The 24,573-nt window shown below is 34.6% G+C and overlaps 1 protein-coding gene across 2 annotated transcripts in view; it reads right to left on the bottom strand.

Annotated features, from left to right (window-relative positions):
- EYS (eyes shut homolog) overlaps positions 1-24,573 on the bottom strand; it is a 1,767,714-nt gene that overhangs the window by 580,771 nt on the left and 1,162,370 nt on the right. For both annotated transcript variants that reach the window (XM_024133056.1, XM_024133057.1), the window contains exon 28: positions 16,025-16,137. In XM_024133056.1, coding sequence (XP_023988824.1) covers positions 16,025-16,137 — 113 coding nt within the window. The remainder of the gene's footprint in view (positions 1-16,024; positions 16,138-24,573) is intronic.

Below are 24,573 nucleotides of genomic sequence, written 5' to 3' on the forward strand. Positions count from 1 at the left end.
CGGCATGTGGGATCTTCCCGGACCGGGGCACGAACCCGTGTCCCCTGCATCAGCAGGCGGACTCTCAACCACTGCGCCACCAGGGAAGCCCTATCTGCTATTTTTATATTTAATATTCCCAAACATATTTTTTATTCATATCATTACTTTAAGCCACAGACTCCCTAATATAAATCTGCCTGCTGTACATATCTAGCCAGAGGCTTATTCCCACAAGAGTATTGAGCAGAGTTCTCTCTTGTAATAACCTAAATGGGAAAAGAGTTTGAAAGAGAATAGATACATTTATATGCATAACTGAATCACTTTGCTGTACACCTGAAACTAACACAACATTGTTAATCAACTATACTCCAATATAAAACAAAAATTAAAAAATAGATTTCAAATCTACATGTCCAAAATGGAAATTTGTATGTTGCTGTTTGTATCAGACTCTCAGAGGCACCACTTTAGAACTTCTGAGCCTCACCCCTTCTAGAGACTTGGGTCAGTCCGTCTAGCCTTAGGTGCTGCTCAGCAGGGTATCCCTTCCTCCCCTGGAGGACTGTTCTGAGAGGCAGTCATTTATGTGGCCTCTAGGAGAGACCAGTGAGACTGAACCCTCAATCCCATTTATTGTCGGGCAGTCTCTGGCTCGAGAGTACTTCCTCTTGTAAGCTCTACGTCACTCTCCTCTTTTCTCTCTTCCGATCCCTGGGGTTACAGGGCACAGGAGGAGCCCAGGCTGACACACCATTAACATCTGCATCTCCTCTGGTGATACTTGCTGATGCCCTCTACTGTACCCTGATACTTCTGCAAAACCTTAGGAGTCGTTCTTGCCTTCTTTTCTTCTTAATCTGCTTGACACAGTAGCTATATCTAGCTGTTGTTCCTTCTAAATAAAAGATGTGTCCATCTATTTTTGCCAACACTGACTTGTGTCAGGCACTTACTTTTCCTTAGATTATTGAAAAAGCTTCCTACCTGGTCTTCCTTAGTCTCATATCTTGAATTTTAGGCTCCAAACAACATACAGGGATCCAGCTGATCCACCTAAAAGCAGGTCTGAACTTGCGGCCCACAGTTCCAAACCCTCCATCTACCAAACCTTCCTCATCTCATTAGAGCTTACATTTGAAGCTGGTCTCTCATGACTTTCTGTCTCGAATTTTTGCTCCAAAACTACAAACAAGACATTAAAAAATGTTTGTCTCTTTATCTAGAATACTTTCCCCTCTTCTTCTGCTAAACTCTCACTTCAGAAGCAAGATCAGGCATTCTTCCCTTTATAAATCATACCCATCCTTTCCCAAGCTGGGGTAGATGCCTCTCTTCCATGCAACATAAAATTCCTTATGCATTTATATATTCATCAGAATGACTCTTGGTTTTGTTTTGTTGTAACCCAGTGCCCTTATGGAATATGATATTCACCCACAGCAGGTATGCCCTTGGTATGGGAAGCCTCTACCTCTCCCCAACATTTGAAATATGCTTTAGACTCTGAAGGAGGGAAACCAGGTAAAGTGTCTGATTCTGAGATGCCTGCTCTGACTGGATTTGGGTATTTTCCCATCCCTCCACCCCTTTCTTCTGAAAATGCACCAGACTATGCTTCCCAAGGGGCAGAAGGGGCCTGTTTTGTACATCTTTATATCTCAATACCTAGAAAAGAACCCAACCATCAGTTAAAAGGTCAATACATATTCACTGAATAGATGAATGAATGAATGAATATTACAGGGGTAAAGCTCAGGCACATCTGTGGTCAGACCCAGCTGGTACCAAATAGTATTCTTAGAAACTTGACTCAGAAACTTGATTTTATATAGTCTCATAATAAGCACACAGGATTTTCTGAGGTTACCAGTTATGTATACTTGCTGAGTGGGCAGCCACATTGCCAGAGTCTGCAAAAAAGGGACCTGCTCATGGTAATCAGAGAGTTTCTTGAAAGGCCTGAAGGGACTGTCCACCACACCCGGCAGCAACTGCTGCAGTTGAGTACCTTCTCTGGAATTAAGGGCCGGTGCAGTGTCTCTCTGACTGGGACTCAGCCCAGCTGTGGTGACTCTGTGCGACTAAGCCACATCCTGTACCTACACTAAATGACTTTCCCTGTGTCTGCTGATGTCTTTCCATCAATCACAGCCACTATCATGGCACCAAGGAAGTATTTATATAGTAAGCATCATTTTTATGATAATTGTCTGTCAATGCTTCCTCCCACTAAGATACTGTGACTTCCTTAATGACAGGATCTCTTTCTTTATTTATCTCAATATCCATAGCATAGCAGGAGTTAAAAACATTGTAAAATCAAGGAAACTCTTTGTAGGATGGAGGGATGGTAAGACAGAGCTGAAGGGATACACTGGAACCAGATGAGCAAGGATGTCTAAGGCTAAGCAGAAACACTCTGGCACTCTGGTGGGTTAAAGATTTAGCAGCCTTTCTTAGTTTGTATAATCTTCACTGCTGTAACCAAGTAACCACGAACTTTCAGTGGCCTAACAACCATTCATTTTTCTTGCTTAGGGGTCTAATGCTAGTCTTCCAATTCAACGGGATTAGGGGGCAAGATTTCTCCATACACTGACTCAGGACCTTCGGATCCTTCCGTCCTGTGACTCCCCATTAGCTAGTGACCTGGAGGCTTCTGCATCCAGCCAGAAGGTGAGGGGAGAGAGAAAGTGCAGAAAAATCTGGCCTCCTTCATATGCTTTAGTCAGTAATTGACATAATTCATTTCTCTTCCAATTCTGTTGATGAGAATGAGTTCTGGGGCACCACCTATATAAGCTACAGGCAAACTTTTTCTGTAAAGAGGTAGATAGTAAATGTTTTAAGCTGTTTTTAAGGCCATACATCTCTGTCATGCCGACTCAGCTTTATGGTTATAGCCTGAAAGCAGCCATAGATAATATGTAAATGATTGGGTGTGGCTCTGTTCCAGTACAACTTTATTTATGGGCACTGAAATTTGAATTTTATTTAATTTATAAGGGACACAGAACATTATTTAATTTTCTTTTCCAACTATAAAACTGTAAAAAGCCTTCTTTGTTCTTGGGCCTTGTGAGGACAGGTAGGTGGTGGGCGAACTTAGCCTGTGGCTGCAGTTTGCTGAACTTGGACCCAGAGGCAAGGTGCCTGGATAAGGTCTTCTCTCTCTCAGCAACTGCCTTTAGTCCAAGCTGGCTGACAGCTAGTGAGGTTCCCTTAGTCTGTGCCTCTGGCTACTTAACTGTCCATACGTGACCCTTTCTCCCATATAGCACATGCCCAGCCCCTTCCCAGTCTCATCCAGCTACTACATCCAGCTCAAAGTCAAGGGTTTCTGGGTGATGTCCAGTCCTTCCCGTTAGATCTGGCTGTGGTTCCTTACAGACTCAAAAACAATCCCCGCTCTTAAGTTGAACAGATGCAGCAGGGAGAGGATAATGGCACTGGATGTCCCCTCAGAAGGCGAGGGGTGGGAATGCACAGAGATGATGCAAAACAGGAAGTTATCCCCAGTGACACCTCTGCCTCATCCCTGTAGAGAGTTATTTCTTCCATTAGACTTATTCCCTGTCCATGGTGCCTGGACTGCCTCCCTGGTCGTGTCTGAACTGGGCTCTGGGCAGTATGTGTCCCTTAGTGAAGGCAGGTCTTTCACACAATGTCTCATGCTGGTAAAACTTTGGGCGCCCTAGAGACATTTTATATTTTCAGGGTGTTTTTGGATCCAGGTTTGTGGTTTCTTGGCAGTATACTTTCATTAACATTGAGAAAGCACTGTTCTATTTGTATCTGGCCTGGTGTGTGTTAGTAACAACCTGTAATGTTCTTTCCTTGTCTAATTCTCAAGCTGGTTTTATTTTTTTGTTTTCTTCTCCTCTTATATCTCTCAACTTAATGACAGCTACCTTGAGGTCATCTGAACAGCATGCTTGAAGGAGATAGAGCATCCTCTGAACTGATCTTTGCTGCATGGCTCAGTTCTTATATGTCACTGATAGATCTTAATAAGCCTGTGTTGCTCTCAGCATTATATATTCTTAATTCTTTTTTGGGGGAGTGGTTACAGAAACAGTCAGCTTTCTAAACTCTAGAAACTTCAATCATATGTTAGATCCTTAAAGTTCTCTTCATCTAGTAAATGACAATAAATGCACTTCCTGAACATCACAGGCCAGAGATCAGACACTTTACTTCAGCTCACATCCATGGATAAGAATTAGCTCCATAATCCCACTCAGATGCAAGAAAGGGAGTGGGTGGGTTGTGGAGAGAATTCAACAAATGTGTTCTTGGCTGTGCAACTATTTCTGTGGGGCAGTTCTCTATTATGGAGGCAGTGAATGAACTGTTTTGTTGCAAAGCCGGTAGAGAATTTAACTGAAAGTAATGAGTAATTCTGAAAGTAATGGTAAGCACTTGGAAGACTGCCATCAATTAATAACAAAAGTAGAAATTGAAAATATGTCCAAAGTGTAGTACAGTGTATAGAAGCTCGAGGGCCCTGAGGTATATGACATTCACAGGCTCATCACTGTTTTGAACGTAGGAGATAGTTTTTGCAGAGCCATTATTAAGAGATAGTTTTTGCAGAGCCATGAACACTACCATGGGTACTATTACTCATAATAATAAAACATGTTATATATTATCAGACCCTCAAATAATACCATTTGAAAAAATATTCCTTTAAATTTCTACCAGATATAATTATATTTGTATAAGTAAAAGCTATCTATATCCATTTCATTGCAAAACTAAAAATAGCTTCTTTTTCTTGAACGTTTCATTTCCCAAGTATTAAAATAGACTTTAAAATATAAATATTGATATCTTTCAATTGTCAAGGAAAGCATACAATGCACAGAGATTTGAATGAAACAGGAATAGAACATTGGGAAGTTTCTACAATGCAGAAAAATGAAAATATATTCAGTTAAAAAACCTTATGCAAAGTGAAAAAGTTAAATTCAAATAGAAATGAACCCAATTTATAGTTTAACAAAAACCTAAACATTTCTTGCTTGTATTCTGCTCTTAGGTGTCTTTGCATCTATTTCTTCTTATTTATTTTAGTATATTATTTTGTTCATTTTGTACTGGGAAAAATAGTTAAAAAAATAAAGTTAGCACGTTTGAAATTCTCATGGAAATCATTATTCTTCTTAGATGACTATTCTCCTAGTTGATTGGAAATGTGGCCAAATAAACATATGTGAAGATGGCTAATCATAAGAGTTACCAAAATGGAAGCCCTTCCCATGTCCAGGCAATGTGCTAAGTGCATTGCTTCTATACAATGTCATTCAGTCTTTATGTCAACCAATATTATCGTCCTTATTTACAGGTAAGGAAACTGAAATACAGAGGTTAAGTAATTTTGCCAAGGTTATTTTTATAGGAAGCAGTAGAGCTGAACTTTGAAACTTGGTATATACGACATTAACTTTTCTGCCACAGAAATACATCAACTTGAGTCAACCCCACTTTTCATAAAACCATCTAGTTAACTAGCAATTAAAAGTTTCTCTAGTCTCCATCTGTGTAACTCAACAGAGTCAATCCTTCTGGAGTTGCAGCATATTAACCATGTTTTGTGATCAAATCTGTGTAATAAGAAAAAATATATTTTTACTTACCTTTAGGGAAAGAATTGCATTTATTTGTGAAATATGACAGAACATTTAATTCCAAAAATATAGGACTGAGACATAGTGCAGAAGTAAAAAAAAAATATGACATAATGAAAGTTAATTTCTCTTCTTACTATGATAGGAAATTTTAAATTGAGTTTCTAGAATGTGAGGGGTTAAGGATTCCTAGAATAATAAGATGAGGACATATTCTAAGGAGGGCACACAACTTAGAATAAGGATGGGACTGAGGCCCAGAGCAGATCTTAAGAAATACCTGTGAGAATGGTCAAGGGATTTCTAAAACCAAAGATGGATAATATTCAGTGTTTCATATTTTTGCCTTGTTATGCTGTTCTCTGAAATACTTGACCCCTTTTTCCTAACCTCCACCACCCTAATTTCATGTTAGCTTTTCTTTAGAAAAATCTAGGAAAAAGGATAATGTTGAGTTTTAATATGAGGAGGAACAAAGGAGAAACAACAATTACAATGAAAACAATAGCTAATAATGATAAGTGCCTTCTAGGTATTTGACACTATTCTAAGAATTTTTAAAAAAGGTATATTTAACCATGCATCTCTTACAGCAACACTGTGTGGCCAGCATTCTTGACACCATCGCCACATAAAAATGAAGGAAGCACTAAGTCACACAGATAATATGGCACAAAACCATCTAAGGCATGGTTCTAGAGTCACTGTTGTCACCTTCCCACTTGACTGCTCTGAGATTTAGAATCAGAGTGCAAGTGATATCAGGGTGTCACTTCACTTGAGGAATGTAAGTAAAGAGAGTGTGACAAAAGCTATGCTTTTAAACATAAGTACCCTAGTGATCATGGGGAGAACAGAATTTACACATTCATGGGGATCAAGTCATTTTTAGATACATTAAAGGAAATTATGATTTCACAATGGTCACTCCATTCCTGATATTTGAGGAATTGCAAGAAATATAAATATCTACACAAATATGCAATTAAGTACCTTAGATGGTAATAAAGCCTAGATTGTTAAAATACTTTAATTATGCACTTACTAGCTCTATTCTAATGTATCTTTAGACACAATTGCATGTCTAGTCATTGGATAACTCATGTGTCTATTCTTTTTCCCATATGTACTCTTAAAAAACCTCTACTCATACAGATTAAAGCTACCTTGCCATTCTCGAATCAAAAGAATCCTGAAATATGTGATCAAATCCATTACAGAATTCTAGAGGATAAATCACTTAAACATATTGTGAAGGAAACTGAATATATCAGATATATCACAAAATATAAGAAATAATAAAAAATTCAGTTATAGGTATAAGAACTATGCATTTTATAAATTTTATTTATTATTAAGACCACTGGGATTATCTAGTTTGGATTTGGAGAATCCAGAAATTAAAGAAAACTTATTTCTAAGCATATATATGTACCTTTTTATTCCCAAATTCCCATATATTTACAAAATTAAAAACAAGAACAAACAAAAAATCTTTGATATATGGGAGTGAGTCTAGCTGTCTGAGAAAATACAAATATTTTCCAAGTACGTAGTAGATCATCTCTGTACTTTCCGTGTAGAACTGTAGAATTTGATTAAAATACAGCTAAAACATTTTCCATAGTATGAATTTATGAAGTAAAGCTTCCACTATAACCTTAAATGATTTTAAGTCTTAAATCTTAAATGATTAAAATGTTTGATATCATTGATATCATCTTTAAAAATTTTTAATATATAGTCCATATAAATCTACATATTTAATATGAATTTCAATAAATGGTGTTGGAAACCTGGATGTCTACATGCAAAAGAATGAAATTGATCCATTATCTTACACCATAAACAAAAACCAACTTAAAATCAATTAAAGAATTAACTGTAAGACCTGAAACTGTAAAACTCCTGGAAGGGTTTTACATAAGGAAAAACTCCTTGACATTGGCCCTTGGAAATGATATTTTGGATATGATACCAAAAACTCAAGCAACAAAAACAGCAATAAATAAAATGAACTACATTAAAAAAAAAAAAGCTTCTGCACAGAAAGGGAAACAATTAACAAAAGGAAAAGGCAACATATATTGGGAGAAAATATGTGTAAACCATATAACTGATAAAGGGTTAATATCTTAAATATATAAGACACTCATACAACTCAATAGCAAAAAAGGCAAATAATCTGATTAAAAAAATGGGCAAAGGACCCAAGTAGATATTTTTCCAAAGAAGATACACAAATGGTCAACAAGCATGTGGAAACTTGCTCAACATCACTACTCATAAGGAAATGCAAATCAAATACACAATGAGATACCACCTCACATCTGTTAGGGTGCTTATTACCACAAAAATAAAAGATGACAAGTTTGGAGGAGGATTTGAAGAAATGGGAGACCTCTATACTGTTGGTGGGATTGTAATTGGCACAGCCATTATGGAAAATAATATGGAGATTCCTCAAAATACTAAAAATAGAATTACCATATGATCTGGCAATCCCTTTCCTGGGCATATACCCAAAGGAAATGAAATGAGTATCTCAAAGAGATATTTGCACCCCAATGCTCATTGAAGTAATAACCAATATATGGAAACAACCTGATGTCTGTCAATGGATGAATGAATAGAGAATTTTTCATTGGTATATATAATTGATTGGAATACTTTTCAGTCTTTAAAAGGAAGGAGATCCTTCCTTTATGGTAACATGCATGAAAGTGGAGGACAGTATGGTAAGTGAAATGAGCTAGCATCAAAAAGAATAAAATACCTAGGAACAAACCTACCTAAGGAGACAAAAGAGCTGTACTCCAAAAGCTACAAGATGCTGATGAAAGAAATTGAAGATGACACAGATGGAAAGATATACTGTATTCTTGGATTGGAAGAATCAATATTGTCAAAAAGACCACATTACCCAAGACAGTATACAGATTCAGTGCAGTCCCTATCATATTACCAATGGCATTTTTCACAAACTAGAACAAAAAAAAATGTAAAATTTGTATGGAAACACAAAAGACCCCAAATAACTAAAACAATCCTGAGAAAAAAGAATGGAGCTAGAGGAGTCAGGCTCCCTGACTTCAGACTGTACCACAAAGCTACAGGAATCAAAACAGTATGGTACTGGCACAAAAACAGAAATACAGATCAATGGAACAGGATAGGAAGGCCAGAAATAAAGCCACACACTTATGGCCAATTTCTATAACAAAGGAGGTAAGACTTTATGATGGAGAAAAAGTCTCTTCAATAAGTGGTGCTGGGAAAACTGGACAGCTACATGTAAAGAAATGAAATTAGAAAATTCTCTAACACCATAAACAAAGTAAACTTGAAGTAGATCTGAGTGAAGTAAGTCAGACACAGAAAGACAAATATTATATGATATCGCTTATATGTGGAATCTAAAAAAGGGTATGAATGAACTTATTTACAAAACAGATGTAGAAGACAAACTTATGGCTACCAGGAGATGGGGGAAGGGATAAATTGGGAGATTGGGATTGACATATACACAATACTATATATAAAACAGATAACTAATAAGAATCTGCTGTACAGCACAGGGAACTCTGTTCAATACTTCGTAATGGCCTATATGGGAAAGAATCTAAAAAAAGAGTGGATATATGTATATGTAAAACTGATTCACTTTGCTGTACACCTGAAACTAATACAACATTGTAAATCAAATATATTCCAGAAAAAAACATTAAAAAAAATCTAAGAGTAAGACTGGATACTTTAAAACTCCTAGAGGAAAATACAGGCAGAACACACTTTGACATAAATTACACCAATATGTTTTTGAATTTTTTAAATTAGGAGTTTGGGATTAACATATACACACTACTATATATAAAATAGATGAACAACAAGGACCTACTGTATAGCAGATGGACCTATATTCAATATCTTTTAATAACCTATAATGGAAAAGAATTTGAAAAATGTTATATATATATACAATATATATTACAATATATACATATAACTGAATCACTTTGCTGTACACCTGAAACTAATACAACACTGTAAATTGACTGTATTTCAATAAAAAATGGTTAAAAAAATAAGTTATTCTCAGAAAGAAAAATATTACATGATCTCACTTATATGTGAAATCTAAAGAAGTCAAATACACAGAAGTAGAGCGTGGAACAGTGGTTACTAGGTGTAGGTAAGTGTCAGAAGTAGGGAGATGTTGGCTAAAGGGTACAAAGCTGCAGTTATGTAGGATGAATAAGTCTAGAGATTTAATGTACAAAATGATGACGATTGTTAATAAAAACTGGAGAAAATTGCAACTTATATCATTTCATTTTAGATCTTATTTTATTATTATTATTATTTTTTTTTTTTTTTTTTTTTTTTGCAGTACACGGGCCTCTCACTGTTGTGGCCTCTCCCGTTGCGGAGCACAGGCTCCAGACGCGCAGGCTCAGCGGCCATGGCTCACAGGTCCTGCCGCTCCATGGCATGTGAGCTCTTCCCAGACCGGGGCACGAACCCGAGTCCCCTGCATTGGCAGGCGGACTCTCAACCTCTGCACCACCAGGGAAACCCATTATTATGTTTTTGAAGGTAATAAATGATCAACCTTTGGATTCCCATTTCTGAGTAATCAAATTTATCTTTTAGATTTTATTTTGAAGGTTCATACTGTCTACTTAAAAATGATGGTGGAGGGTTTTTAAAAAAATAAATGACATTTTACATATTACTTAGGATGTTAAAACTCTATGCCTTAATCTTTTACTAATAAAACATTTAAATCAAATATTTACTTAATATTAGGGTATTTAGATTGGCACCACATATTTATAACAGCATGTTATGTACTATATAACTTACTCCTTTTTGAAAAGCCAATAATATTCATTTTAATAATACTAGTGGCCAGTTGAGATGATCTGTAAACAAACAGTTAAAAAGTAGAAAATGATCTCTGGTGCTTTCAGCCTTTTGTTTCTGAATCATTGCCTTTGACTTGAATACTTCTTACCATTCTCATAACATACTCCTTCAGAAATAGTAATTATTTAAAAGACAGTACAAATAAAACTTAATCCAGACTACTTAATCATATATGGAGACATTTGAGAATGCGTAATAAAGGGTAAGATGGCTGTTTGGATATAATGCAGCTTTAAAAGTGCACAAAAATGGTATGCTGCCTTAGTTATCATTTTTTCTCACTCAATATGCTATAAGATCTATCCATATTGAAACATATAGGTGAATTTCATTATTTTCAGCTGGCTTGTATTTCATCATGTTTACCATCCTTTTAAACATCCATTTCCTTGCTTTCCAATGTTTTACTATTTCTAATAAGGCTCATCAGTGTCACTGGATCACATCAGGGTGCCTCTCTAGGGGAGAAAACTGGAGGAGGAATAACTGATTTAGCTGTTCTTGACATCATACTACATTGGTACCTGATCCCTGAGCCTGAATGGAAGATCAAACTCAGATAAGACATAAGCCAGTACATGGTGAAAAGTTCCTGCCTGAGGTATACACTATGTAGTTATTAAGAACATAGATGAAGTAAATATAGGTTCCTATTAAAATAGACAGGAAATAGAGGCTTCCCTGGTGGCGCAGTGGTTAAGAATCTGCCTGCCAATGCAGGGGACATGGGTTTGAGCCATAGTCCAGGAAGATCCCACATGTCCCGGAGCAACTAAACCCGTGTGCCACGACTACTGAGCCTGTGCTCTAGAGCCTGTGCTCCACAAGAGAAGCCGTGGCAATGAAAAGCCTGCACACCACAAACAAGAGTAGCCCCCGCTCTCCCGCAGCTAGAGAAAGCCTGCTTGCAACTAGAGAAAAGCTTGCTTGCAGCACCCAACGCAGCCAAAAATAAAATAAATAATTAAAAAAATAAAAAAATAAATTAAAAAAAGACAAAGCAATATCTTCCATGTTTAAAAAAATAGACAGGAAATAATATAACAAGCTAAAGGTGAAAGAATTTGTTATATAAATAAATATAATTGTCAGTTCTATCACTGGAAAAAACCTTGGTAGAAAAATTCAATCAAACAAAAAAACAAACAACAACAACAAAATAAACAAAACCCCAAATACCATAATAGGTGAATTGATTTTCTTGTCAGTGCTATGTTGAAATTTCCAGTTATTGCTGGATTTTCTTATATCATCAGTATAAAGTTGATTGCTAAGAAAGAGGTGAGGAACTAGAACATACTCTTCTAAAAATTTAAGTCTTTTGGTCAATCAAAAAATGCAGCAAGCAAGAGATCCAAAAATTGTGGGGATATTCACTTTATGTGTGTAAGACAGGAACTAATATTAATTTTGGTTTTGGCTTCTCAATAGCAACATCTCAGTGCTAAAATTAATATCAGATGCTAAGACTACCGTCCCTGTAAGAAAATTCTGAATCACCCGGAGTCCTCTACTATAGAAACAGCCATCTGTAGAGAAGACTTGTTGTAATAATCAGGTAAACAGAGTGCCATCAGGCATTTTAAAGGAAAGCAGCAGTTCTCATGGGAGACCCTATGGAGCCTGGGAGACCACAGTAATTTTTCATATGGCCTGCGAGGTTAAAATATTTTTAATAATGATACCAAGATGTTATTTGACTTTTTCACTGTGTTTACATTTGCACTGGTGATCCAAGGACAATGGTGGAGAAAACTGCTGATGACTAAAAATAGTAGTACCAAGTTATACAAACAGGTATAGTGTTCTCTACTAACAGTTTAAAAATCCAAATTTCACATGCGTGTACTTGAGGCAGTGGCAAAATTATTATGTTTTAAAATTATAATTTATAATTATATGCCTTTTTACTAATGTGTGTGAAGCAAAGGGGAGTATGCATAAAGTATACTTCTCTGTGTGCTGAAGTGTGAAGGTTGCCTCCAGAAGAAGCAATTTGTGATTATTTGATGTGTGAGAGCAACTAGCTGCTTCTTTTCATGGCAGATGATTTTACTTGAAAGAACTAGTATTCAAACTACGGTTATGCAATCTTAGGTATTAGGTAGACATTTTCTCAAAAACAAAATGAGACTGTCACTTCAAGGAAAACAACTAACAGTATTTGTTGCCAATGATAAAAATTGAGTTTTAAGGCAAATATTAGAATTTTGGAAAAATCTAAAATGCACCCTTTTGCACTTGACAGCTTTACAATACTTAAAGACACTCCGGTGAGATTGGAGGGGATATTCACAGATAATATTTTTCAATATTTTATATTGATATGTGTTGACATTTGGATTACCTGATTAACTCCAGGAACCAATACTTTTCTGGACATAGTACAAAATTGTGCATGGGTAGAAGATTCATTCAAAATGCAAGATAAAACAATGGATTTTCATTTACAGAATATGAAAAGTTCACTGATTGGATTTTACATTTCACATTGCAACTAATGTTTAACAATCTATGACTTACCAAGTTTTGGTGTAATATCAAAGATGAGTATTCCCAGTTGCTTGAAAAGGCTACTTAAGTACCCCTATTATTTCCAAGTACATATGTATGTGAAGACTGAATTTCTTCAGCTACTTCAACAGAACAGTTACTGGACAGACTGAATGCAGAAACATTTATCAAAATCCAGTATCTTCATTATGCTAGACATTAAAGATATTTGCAAAAAATGTGAAACCACCAATCTTCTCATTATTTTTATCTGTTGATTTGGTAAGTGTATTTTTCATAAAAATATATTGAGGTTATTTATGTAGCAACTTTATCTTTTCATTTTAGGAGTTAAATAATAAATATATTTAAAACTCTTCTGTTTTCATTTCTAGTATGCTAAATACTGATAAATAATTCTATGTAAAATAGCTCTTTGCAGTCAAAATAATTTTTAAGAGTGCAAAGACCAAAATGTTTAAGAATCACTTGGTACAGTGAATCTAAAAGGAATTTCATAATAAAAATTTGTTTGAAGAAATAATCATAGTAGGATCACAGAATATTTTATACAGCACATCTTTGAACATCTACTATTCCAGGTCCTGGGGAAACAGGAGTGGAAGAGGCCTGTAGAGTCCATGCCTGCAAGGAGGTCAGGTCATAGTAAGGGAGCCATCAAGGAAACTTATGAGCAAATAAAAACTACATTCAAATAGTGGCATCTCTCATAAAGAATAAAAAACAAATTATGGAAATAAAGAGTGATTAGGAGACATTTATGGGAGGTCACTTCATTTTGAGAGGTCTAGGAAGGCCTCTCTGATGAGGTTATAGATGTTGAGAAGCAGCCAGACTAGTGAAGAAGGGCTTGGGGAGATGATGAAGGGGCTTCTGGAGAAAGGACTAGAGGACAACTTTCTGGAAATGGTGGAAAATCTGGCAAAGAAGACCAATCTCACTGAACTTTAAACATAGAATACAGTCCAATTTTATCTTCTTTATAATTATGAGGGAAAGGTTACTTTTCTGATTTTACAGAGAGGACTGAGGAATCAGAAAAAATTTAAACCTACTCAGTGTCATACCGCCAATAATTTAGAGAGTTAAGCTTTGAAAACTCTATTACAAACCAATCCAATATAATAGCTCTCTTAGAAGAAGTGGTCTTAAATAAAATAAAGTGGTGAGAGGAACAGTATAAATGTCCAGAGAAATTTGATAGTCTCCACTTGCTTTAACTCTAAACACAAGTAAAGTGCCTTTTATATGTTCACAGCTGTGTTGGATATCGTAGGGAGGGATAATATCACTTCATATTTGTTAAAGAACGAATATCGCAAAATGGAGGTCAAACGACCGAATGGCATTGGATGTAAACAAAATAGGTCCTCTAGAGAAGAGAGAACAAGAAAAGACAAGGTTAAGAATTGCCTTGCAGATAGCTGAGATAACACAATTTTTGGTTTTGTTTTATACACATTTTTTTAAACATCTTTATTAGAGTATAATTGTTTTACAATGGTTTGTCAGTTTCTGCTTTATAACAAAGTGAATCAGTTATACATATATGTATATCCCCATATGTCTTCCCTCTTGCATCTCTCTCCTTCCCACCCTCCCTATCTCACCCCTCTAGGTGGTCACAAAGCACCGAGCTGATCTCCCCGTGCTATGTGGATTTTGTACTCATTCTTAAAACAAAAGTTAAATGTGCCCTACTTTCACAAAATTAAAGAAGTAGTTTGCTTATCAAATTGCTAAATTAGCAGATTATTATATAAATTATAGAAAGATTCTATCATTTTCAATGAATTTGCTACCTAGTGACTGCCCTTAATTCATTTAACTATAAGTTAACAGATCATAGTATTTCACACAGAGGTAGAGAGCAAAGAATTTCAGAGTTAAATATTAAGAAATACTGCTAACTGCAAACCAATTAAATATGGAGATAGACTTTCAACATAAATTAAGAATACATGGTAAAATATAAGGAGTTACTGGTGTTGGATTTATATTAAAATTTCTAGAACCTATTCAGTGTGAATTTGTAAGATATTAGGCTTTCATTTGATTAAAAACAAAACAAGCAAACAAAAATCACCCTGTCTACCATGGTATCATATGTGCCACATAAATGTTTAAATGTATTAGCCAAAGAGGAAACAGTGAGGAAGGAATTATCCTTTTACTTTCTGAAGTATTTCCTTAATTTTTGAATATACACAATTTCCCCCTACCCGTGAAGGAAACATTTGACTATATTCAAATATGTAATGTTCTTATAGCCTTCTGTTTTTTTCTTAAAGCACTCTTCATTTTTATATGTTAATTTGAATATTTCATCAATATCTCCTCTACTACACTCTAAACTCCTTAAGGACAGTCACTGTGTGACTGTTTATTCACCTTAGACCATAGTGAATAGTAGAATTTCAATATTTCAAAAATTTTTAGTAGAATATATCAGTGTGCTTCTTCTATTGACTTTTATGCTGTCCTGCTCCACCACCCTCTGCCCCACAGATAGAGATTTCTGTATCCAGAAGCAGACTGTCTGAAAGGAATGTCATCAATAATGAAAATTTAAGCACAATGACAACTTTTTGAGAGTAATATTTTTAGAATTAAACACTACCCTAAACAAGACACCACATACATGACTGTCAGTGTGCTTATATTTGAAATGCTCTGAGAGATGATGTTTTCTGATCATATTTAACTGATCATTTGTTGGTAGATATGTTGAATCTTATACAGCACAAAGCAGAAACTCATTATAAATAAATGGTACAACTTAATTGGGTTGTAGCTTAAAAATGCTATAGTCTGTAAAGAAAGTAACGTAATATGTAAAAGTGGAAGAGAAAGCAAAATGAAGAAAATGTATTCTAGTTCTGATTAGATGATTTCAGATGGATATGTTACTTTTGGAGTGGTTATTTGAACAAGTAACTGAAAAATCAGTAGTAGTGTCTTACCTGCAACTGTCAATGTGAATTTTTTTCACTGCCTTGGATGGGATGAAAGATCCCCAGTTATTGATTTCTATAATGTCTATGCAGCCAGTAAAATTCACAACTGGTCCAGAAATCTGAGAGGGAGGAAGAGAAGGAGGGAGAGAGAGGAAGAGAGACAGAGAGAGAAAGAGAGAGAGGGTAATTTATATTATTTCTACAATGTATTATTCTTGCTGCAAACTAGTCAGAGAGTACAATCAGATTGGGGGGTCTGATTTGATTTATTCAATATATTGGTAGAAAATAATACAACTTTTTCATAAATATTATTCTAAAAATTAGTAGGAAAGATTACCACTTTAGTCAAAAATTACTTGGAATCTGTATCTTATTATGGTATGAATTACACAAAGTCACTCATATGAATAAAGAAAACATTTTCATTATTTATTGGAACATAGGAGAAAAGCTGATACACTCATCTTATCCATCAAGAAGTTATACTCATCCATCTTTTGCCTCTGTTCCTTGTACTTTTTCTTTTGACATTAGTTACCTTATCCCATCCACAGCTATGGAACATCAAGAAAAATTTCTCTTTCCAGGGGCAAAGGAAACACAGAATAAACTACAAATATTTGTCACATCCTGGAGCCCTGATGCATTCTGCATGTCTTTTGTGTTCAGTTGTGTTGTTTATTTTTTTTAGGAATAACTTGTGCAAAAAAAGATATCCAGAAAGATTGCCAAAGAGCAAAAAGAGAAAATGACTTTGGAAAGAATTCATTTTGATGAACAAATATAGCCTCTTAAAAAGACATGACTTCTCATTGTATTCACTGTGAATGTGCAGTATGAAATCAGTAATTATATGTCTATATAAATTTACATTATGTTAAAAAAAGAAATTAGAAAAACTAAAAGGATTCAGTAGTTAGAAATGAGTATTTATTTCAGGTTCTGTCTTCTGTTTCTCAATATTATTAAAAATTCAAGCTAAGATGGAGCAAATCATGACCAGAGCAATCATTGAATTTAGACACTGAAAAATAAGTTGTCCACCTTGATTTTTGAATTACAAATATGCACTGTTCACATTCTCAAGGCTTGGCTTCTCATTGAGTGTAACATCAGAAAGAAAGAAAAAGAAAGAAAACAAGAAATCAAGAAAGAAAGAAAGAAAAAAACATAGATGGGAGGAAGAAATGGAGGAAGGAAAGAAAGAGAAAGAAAGAAAAGAGAGAAAGAAAAAGAAAAGAAAGAAAGGAGAAAGCAAGCAAGCTTTTGCCTTGTATAAACATTTTTTGGGTGAATGTATTTTATTTCATCTTTTAACTTGAGTCTTAGTTTTAAAACTCTTAAATGTTTTCTTCCTCTTTCTGATATAGGCTCAAATATACTGCAAATCCCTTCAGCAAGTAACACTCTGTCAAGCGTCAAAAATGACTGAATTAGAAAAAAAAAACAGTATTTCAAAAAGAAGTCAGCTGATAACAAGGAAAATAGAAACATTTGGCTCTTACGTACTGCAGAAGGGAAAATATTCATTTGTAATTGTTAGCTTAAAGTTTTATGGACCTCATGAATGGTTTTGTTTTCCAAATTTAATTTTTTATTTTTATCACAATTTTTTAACACCTTTATTGGAGTGTAATTGCTTTACAGTGGTGTATTAGTTTCTGCTTTATAACAAAGTGAATCAGCTATACTTATACATATATCCCCATATCCCCTCCCTCTTGTGTCTCCCTCCTACCCTCCCTATCCCATCCGTCTAGGTGGTCACAAAGCACCGAGCTGATCTCCCTGTGCTATGCGGCTGTTTCCCACTAGCTATCTATTTTACATTTGGTAGTATATATAAGTCCATGCCACTCTCTCACTTCGTCCCAGCTTACCCTTCTCCCTCCCTGTATCTTCAAGTCCATTCTCGACATCTGTGTCTTTATTCCTGTCCTGCCCCTAGGTTCTTCAGAAACTTTTTTTTTTAATTCCATATATATGTGTTAGCATATGGTATTTGTTTTTCTCTTTCTGACTTACTTCACTCTGTATGACAGACTCTAGGTCCATCCACCTCACCACAAATAACTCAATTTCGTTTCTTTTTACAGCTGAGTAATCCACTGTATATATGTGCCACATCTTCTTTATCCATTCATCTGTCGATGGACACTTAGGTTGCTTCCATGTCCTGGCTATTGTAAATAGAGCTGCAATGAACATTGTGGTACATGACTCTTTTTGAATTATGGTTTTCTCAGGGTATAAGCCCAGTAGTGAGATTGCTGGGTTGTATGATAGTTCTATTTTTAATTTTTTAAGGACCCTCCATACTGTTCTCCATAGTGGCTGTATCAATTTACATTCCCACCAACAGTTAGTTTTGATTTTTCATTTCTCTAATGATTAATGATGTTGAGCATTCTTTCGTGTGTTTGTTGGCAATTTGTATATCTTCTTTGGAGAAATGTCTATTATCACAATTTTTTAATTTTATTTTTCTCACTCTGTCAAGTTTCAAAAATGACTGAATTAGAAAACAAAACAGTTTTTCACAAATAAGTCAGTTGATTCCAAGGAAAATAGAAACATTTGGCTCTTACATGCTGCAGAAGGGAAAATATTCATTTGTAATTGTTAGCTTAAAGTTTTTATGAGCCTCAGGAATGGTTTTGTTTTCCAAATTTAATTTTTTATTTTTATCTGTTATACATGAAGCTTGCTTTTAAAATTTAAAATAAAGTTTACATATATTATTCCTGAAACATCATAAACATGTGAATTAGTAAAGTTTAAATTAAGAACTGAAAAAAAAATTGATTTTAGAAAAATGTTTTTGATTGTAATGATTGTGAATGTTAAACTTTATTTTGACAAAGCTAAGCAATGGCATGATTTCAGTGCATATTTAAGTAGATATTTTTCTCTATTCATGAAGATCTTTATTATTTATGACAATGAAGAGTACAAAGAAAGTTTTACCTTTAAAAATAAATATGAAGCCACCAGAGATCTATGCAAAATATTCTGAAAGAAAATGATTCTGATTATTCTATTGAGAAACTTCTTGGAATTCTATGATTCAGTCTCATTCATGTAAATTAAAAATAAATATTAATTTATTCATCTTGGTCTTTGAAAATAGCAAGACAAATTTCCATGGGCTTTAAACGTGAATAAATTCAATTCTTTCATTTCTTATTTATTAATAAACTCACAACTCTCCAATTCTCTCACACATTAACTTCTGGCCATCTTTTTCAGAAAGAGTTATTTGATCTTCAAAGTCTCACATAAGTCTTTTTCACTTTGAATACGAAAATTTTATTTGGCAAAACTTAAGTCAAATGTGTACCCAGAAACACTAAATCTAAATACCAAACTCCAATCACATGCATTTTAGATAATTTCTAGTGTTGAGAATTTTTTTCCCTTGAATTTGATTAACATATAGTAATCTGGTTAGTTAGGTTTCCAGGACAAAAGTAATACAGAAATGTAATGTGCATAATTGATGTGAGCAGTTACAATATAACAATATAAAATAGATTCATTAAGGACAAGAAATACTGAATCGCTTAGATTATAGAAATGGTAATTTTTCATGTTACCTTTCTTCTAAAGAGAAAATTTTTTATACTCACATATACTCCTGAAATTTCTCACATCCAGTTCTTATTTTTATTCAAGACAAATAATGAAATTATGACTCCCAGTTATTTCTAAACAGTGTAAAATGGCAATGTGGTTTGCCATCACACTGAATCAGGAATATGATTCATGGTACTGACCAGTAATAGCAGAGTTCTCTTTATTTTTTTCCTTTCAAACTTGTGCTGTCTCAAAATTATATCTTCAATGTATTCTCATTTTTCTACCTCCATATTAACAGAAGAATATTTAATTCTATCTCTGGCATTTCCTGGCCTTTACTCTCACTCCTTTAAAGAGAGTTGAAGTCAGGAATTTTCCATACTGTAAAAACAAGGCTTCATGTTAATATTCAATAGAAGGTACACAAAGTTCAGATAGGGGACTCACATGGCTATAGTTTAGACTGAGTATACAATCTTCTAAATTTACAAATAAACACTTTTAAATACAAATATACCATATGATTTTTAAAATTATTTTTAAATGCCTAAACATTTAATTTTATGTAAAAAAAGTTATAAAAATGAGGGGAGTGTTCATTTTTTTGTTGTCCTGACTTAGTACACACACAATTACTTGAGTATACGGATTCTTGGTTAACCTCATATTAAGTGGTAATATTAATGACTAGTTTCCTATCTTCCTAATCAGTAATTTATAACTTTCAATTTACATTATGTCGCTTATGTTTTTAAATGATTCTCCAGTGCACCTACTGTAACTAATTTGGCCAAATTCAAGTGACCTTTTAGATTAGTGGACTTTAAAAAACAATAAATTTCGTTTGGAAGCAATTAAGAAATAGTCAATTGGTATTACAAAAACAACTCCAATATTTTCCCCTTTACTTTAGATTGTTTTATCAAATACTCTATTTCTTTGCTTTTAATAAGAAGATCTTAGGTAAACTATAGTAATTTGATATATTTTTGAGAAATTTAAAGAATAGAGATTCTTTAAAGCTGACAACACTAGTAAATGAAATCAATGGTTTTCCAACTGTGTGATCTGAGGAGCCAAAGTATAGCTCAAATATTATATTTCAATTTTTAGGATTTCTACATGTTTCCATCATAGAGTTGATTTTTTAGTTGATTATATTTCTACTTGATTTTTTTTAAACTTCATTTTATATATATTTTTTAACTTTATTTTTTTTAACATCTTTATTGGAGTATAATTGCTTTACAATGGTGCGTTAGTTTCTGCTTTATACCAAAGTGAATGAGTTATACATATACATATGTTCCCATATCACTTCCCTCTTGTGTCTCCCTCCCTCCCACCCTCCCTATGCCACCCCTCTAGGTGGTCACAAAGCACCGAGCTGATCTCCCTGTGCTATGCAGTTGCTTCCCACTAGCTATCTATTTTACATTTGGTAATGTATATTTGTCCATGCCACTCTCTCACTTTGTCCCAGCTTACCCTTCCCCCTCCTCATGTCATAAAGTCCATTCTCTAGTAGGTCTGTGTCTTTATTCCAATCCTGCCCCTAGGTTCTTCATGACCTTTTTTTTTTTTCTGTTTTAGATTGCAGATATATGTGTTAGCATACGGTTTTCTCTTTCTGACTTACTTCACTCTGTATGACAGACTCTAGGTCCATCCACCTCACTACAAGAAACTCAGTTTCGATTCTTTTTATGGCTGAGTAATATTCCATTGTATATATGTGCCATTTCTTCTTTAGTGGCTGTATCAATTTACATTCCCACCAACAGAGCAAGAGTGTTCCCTTTTCTCCACACCCTCTCCAGCATTTATTGTTTGTAGATTTTTTGATGATGGCAATTCTGACCGGTGTGAGATGATATCTCATTGTAGTTTTGATTTACTTTTCTCTAATGATTAATGATGTTGATCACTCTTTCATGTGTTTGTTGGCAATCTGTATATCTTCTTTGGAGAAATGTTTATTTAGGTCCTCTGCCCATTTTGGGATAGGGTTGTTTGTTTTTTTTGAAATTGAGCTGCATGCGCTGCTTGTATATTTTGGAGATTAATCCTTTGTCACTTGCTTCATTTGTTAATACTTTCTCCCATTCAGAGGGTTGTCTTTTGGTCTTGTTTATGGTTTCCTTTGCTGTGCAAAAGCTTTTAAGTTTCATTAGGTCCCATTTGTTTATTTTTGTTTTTATTTCCATTTCTCTAGGAGGCCAGTCAAAAAGGGTCTTGCTGTGATTTATGTCATAGAGTATTCTGCCTATGTTTTCCAATAAGAGTTTGATAATATCTGGCCTTACATTTAGGTCTTTAATGCATTTTGAGTTTATTTTTTTGTATGGTGTTAGGGAGTGTTCTAGTTTCATACTTTGACATGTAGCTGTCCAGTTTTTCCAGCACCAATTACTGAAGAAGCTGTCTTTTCTCCATGGTATATTCCTGCCTCCCTTATCAAATATAAGGTGACCATATGTGCATGGCTTTATCTCTGGGATTCCTATACTGTTCCATTGATTTATATTTCTGTTTTTGTGCCAGTTCCATACTATCTTGATTACTGTAGCTGTGTAGTATAGTCTGAAGGCAGGGAACTTGATTCCTCCAGCTCCATTTTTCTTTCTCAAGATTGCTTTGGCTATTCGGGGTCTTTTACATTTCCATACAAATTGTGAAATCTTTGTTTCTAGTTCTGTGAAAAATGCCAGTAGTAGTTTGATAGGGATTGCAATGAATCTGTAGATTGCTTTGGGTAGTATAGTCGTTTTCACAGTGTTGATTCTTCCAATCCAAGAACATGGTATATCTATCCATCTATTTGTATCATCTTTAATTTCTTTCATCAGTGTCTTATAATTTTCTGCATACAGGTGTTTTGCCTCCTTAGGTAGGTGTATTCCTAGATATTTTATTCTTTTTGATGCTATGGTAAATGGGAGTGTTTTCTTAATTTCACTTTCAGATTTTTCATCATTAGTGTATACGAATGCAGATTTCTGTCCATAAATTTTGTATCCTGCTACTTTACCAAATTCATTGATTAGCTCTAGTAGTTTTCTGGTAGCATCTTTAGGATTCTCTATGTATAGTATCATGTCATCTGCAAATAATGACAGCTCATTTATTCTTTTCCACTTTGGATTCCTTTTATTTCTTTTTCTTCTCTGATTGCTGTGGCTAAAACTTCCAAACTATGTTGAATAATAGTGATGAGAGTGGGCAACCTTGTCTTGTTCCTGATCTTAGTGGAAATGGTTTCAGTTTTTCACCATTGAGGATGATGTTGGCTGTGGGTTTGTCATATATAGCCTTTATTATGTTGGGAATAGTTCTCTCTATGCCTACTTTCTGCAGGGTTTATATCATAAATGGGTGTTGAATTTTGTTGAAAGCTTTACCTGCATCGATTGAGATGATCATATGGTTTTTCTCCTTCAGTTTGTTAATATGGTGTATCACATTGATTGATTTGCATATATTGAAGAATCCTTGCAACCCTGGGATAAATCCCACTTGCTCATGGTGTATGATGACTTTTAACGTGTTGTTGGATTCTGTTTGCTAGTATTTTCTTGAGGATTTCTGCGTATATGTTCATCAGTGATATCAGCCTGTAGTTTTCTTTCATTGTGACATCTTTATCTGGTTTTGGCATCAGGGTAATGATGGCCTTGTAGAATGAGTTTGGGAGCATTCCTCCCTCTTCTATATTTTGGAAGAGTTTGAGAAGGATAGGTGTTAGCTCTTCTCTAAATGTTTGATAGAATTCTGTGAAGGCCTGTGGTCCTGAGCTTTTTTCTGCTGGAAGATTTTAAATCACAGTTTCAATTTCAGTGCTTGTGACTGGTCTGTTCATGTTTTCTATTTCTTCCTGGTTCAGTCTTGGAAGGTTGTGCATTTCTAAGAATTTGTCCATTTCTTCCAGGTTGTCCATTTTCTTGGCATAGAGTTGCTTGTAGTAAACTCTCATGATCCTTTGCATTTCTACAGTGTCAGTTGTTACTTCTCTTTTTCATTTCTAATTCTATTGATTTGAGTCTTCTCCCTTTTTTTCTTGATGAGTCTGGCTAATAGTTTATCAATTTTTTTTATCTTCTCAAAGAACCAGCTTTTAGTTTTATTGATCTTTGCTATCATTTCCTTCATTTCTTTTTCATTTATTTCTAATCTGATCTTTATGATTTCTTTCCTTCTGCTAACTTTGGGTTTTATTTTTTTGATCTTCTTTCGCTAATTGCTTTAGGTGTAAGGTTAGGTTGTTTATTTGAGATGTTTCTTGTATCTTGAGGTAGGATTGTATTGCTATAAATTTCCCTCTTAGAACTGCTTTTGCTGCATCCCATAGGTTTTGGGTCGTTGTGTCTTCATTATCATTTGTTTCTAGGTAGTTTTTTATTTCATCTTTGATTTCTTTAGTGAACTCTTGGTTATTAAGTAGTGTATTGTTTAGACTCCATGTGCTTATATTTTTTACAGATTTTTTCATGTAATTGATATCTAGTCTCATAGCATTGTGGTCAGAAAAGATACTTGATACGATTTCAATTTTCCTAAATGTACCAAGGCTTGATTTGTGACCCAAGATATGTTATATCCTGGAGAATATTCCCTGAGCACTTGAAACGAATGTGTATTCTGTTGTTTTTGCATGGAATATCCTATAAATATCAATTAAGTCTATCTTGTTTATTGTATCATTTAAAGCTTGTGTTTCCTTATTTATTTTCATAATCCATTTACATTTAAAGTTGTTATTGATATGTGTGTTCCTATCCCATTTTCTTTAATTGTTTTGGCTTTGTTACTGTAGGTCTTTTACTTGTCTTAGGTTTCCTGCCTAGAGAAATTCCTTTAGCATTTGTTGTAAAGCTGGTTTGGTGGTGCTGAATTCTCTTAGCTTTTGCTTGTCTGTAAAGGTTTTAATTTCTCCATCAAATCTGAATGAGATCCTTTCTGGGTAGAGTAATCTT

The sequence above is a fragment of the Physeter macrocephalus genome, chromosome 10 (genome assembly GCF_002837175.3).
Source record: "Physeter macrocephalus isolate SW-GA chromosome 10, ASM283717v5, whole genome shotgun sequence".
NCBI lineage: Eukaryota > Metazoa > Chordata > Mammalia > Artiodactyla > Physeteridae > Physeter > Physeter macrocephalus.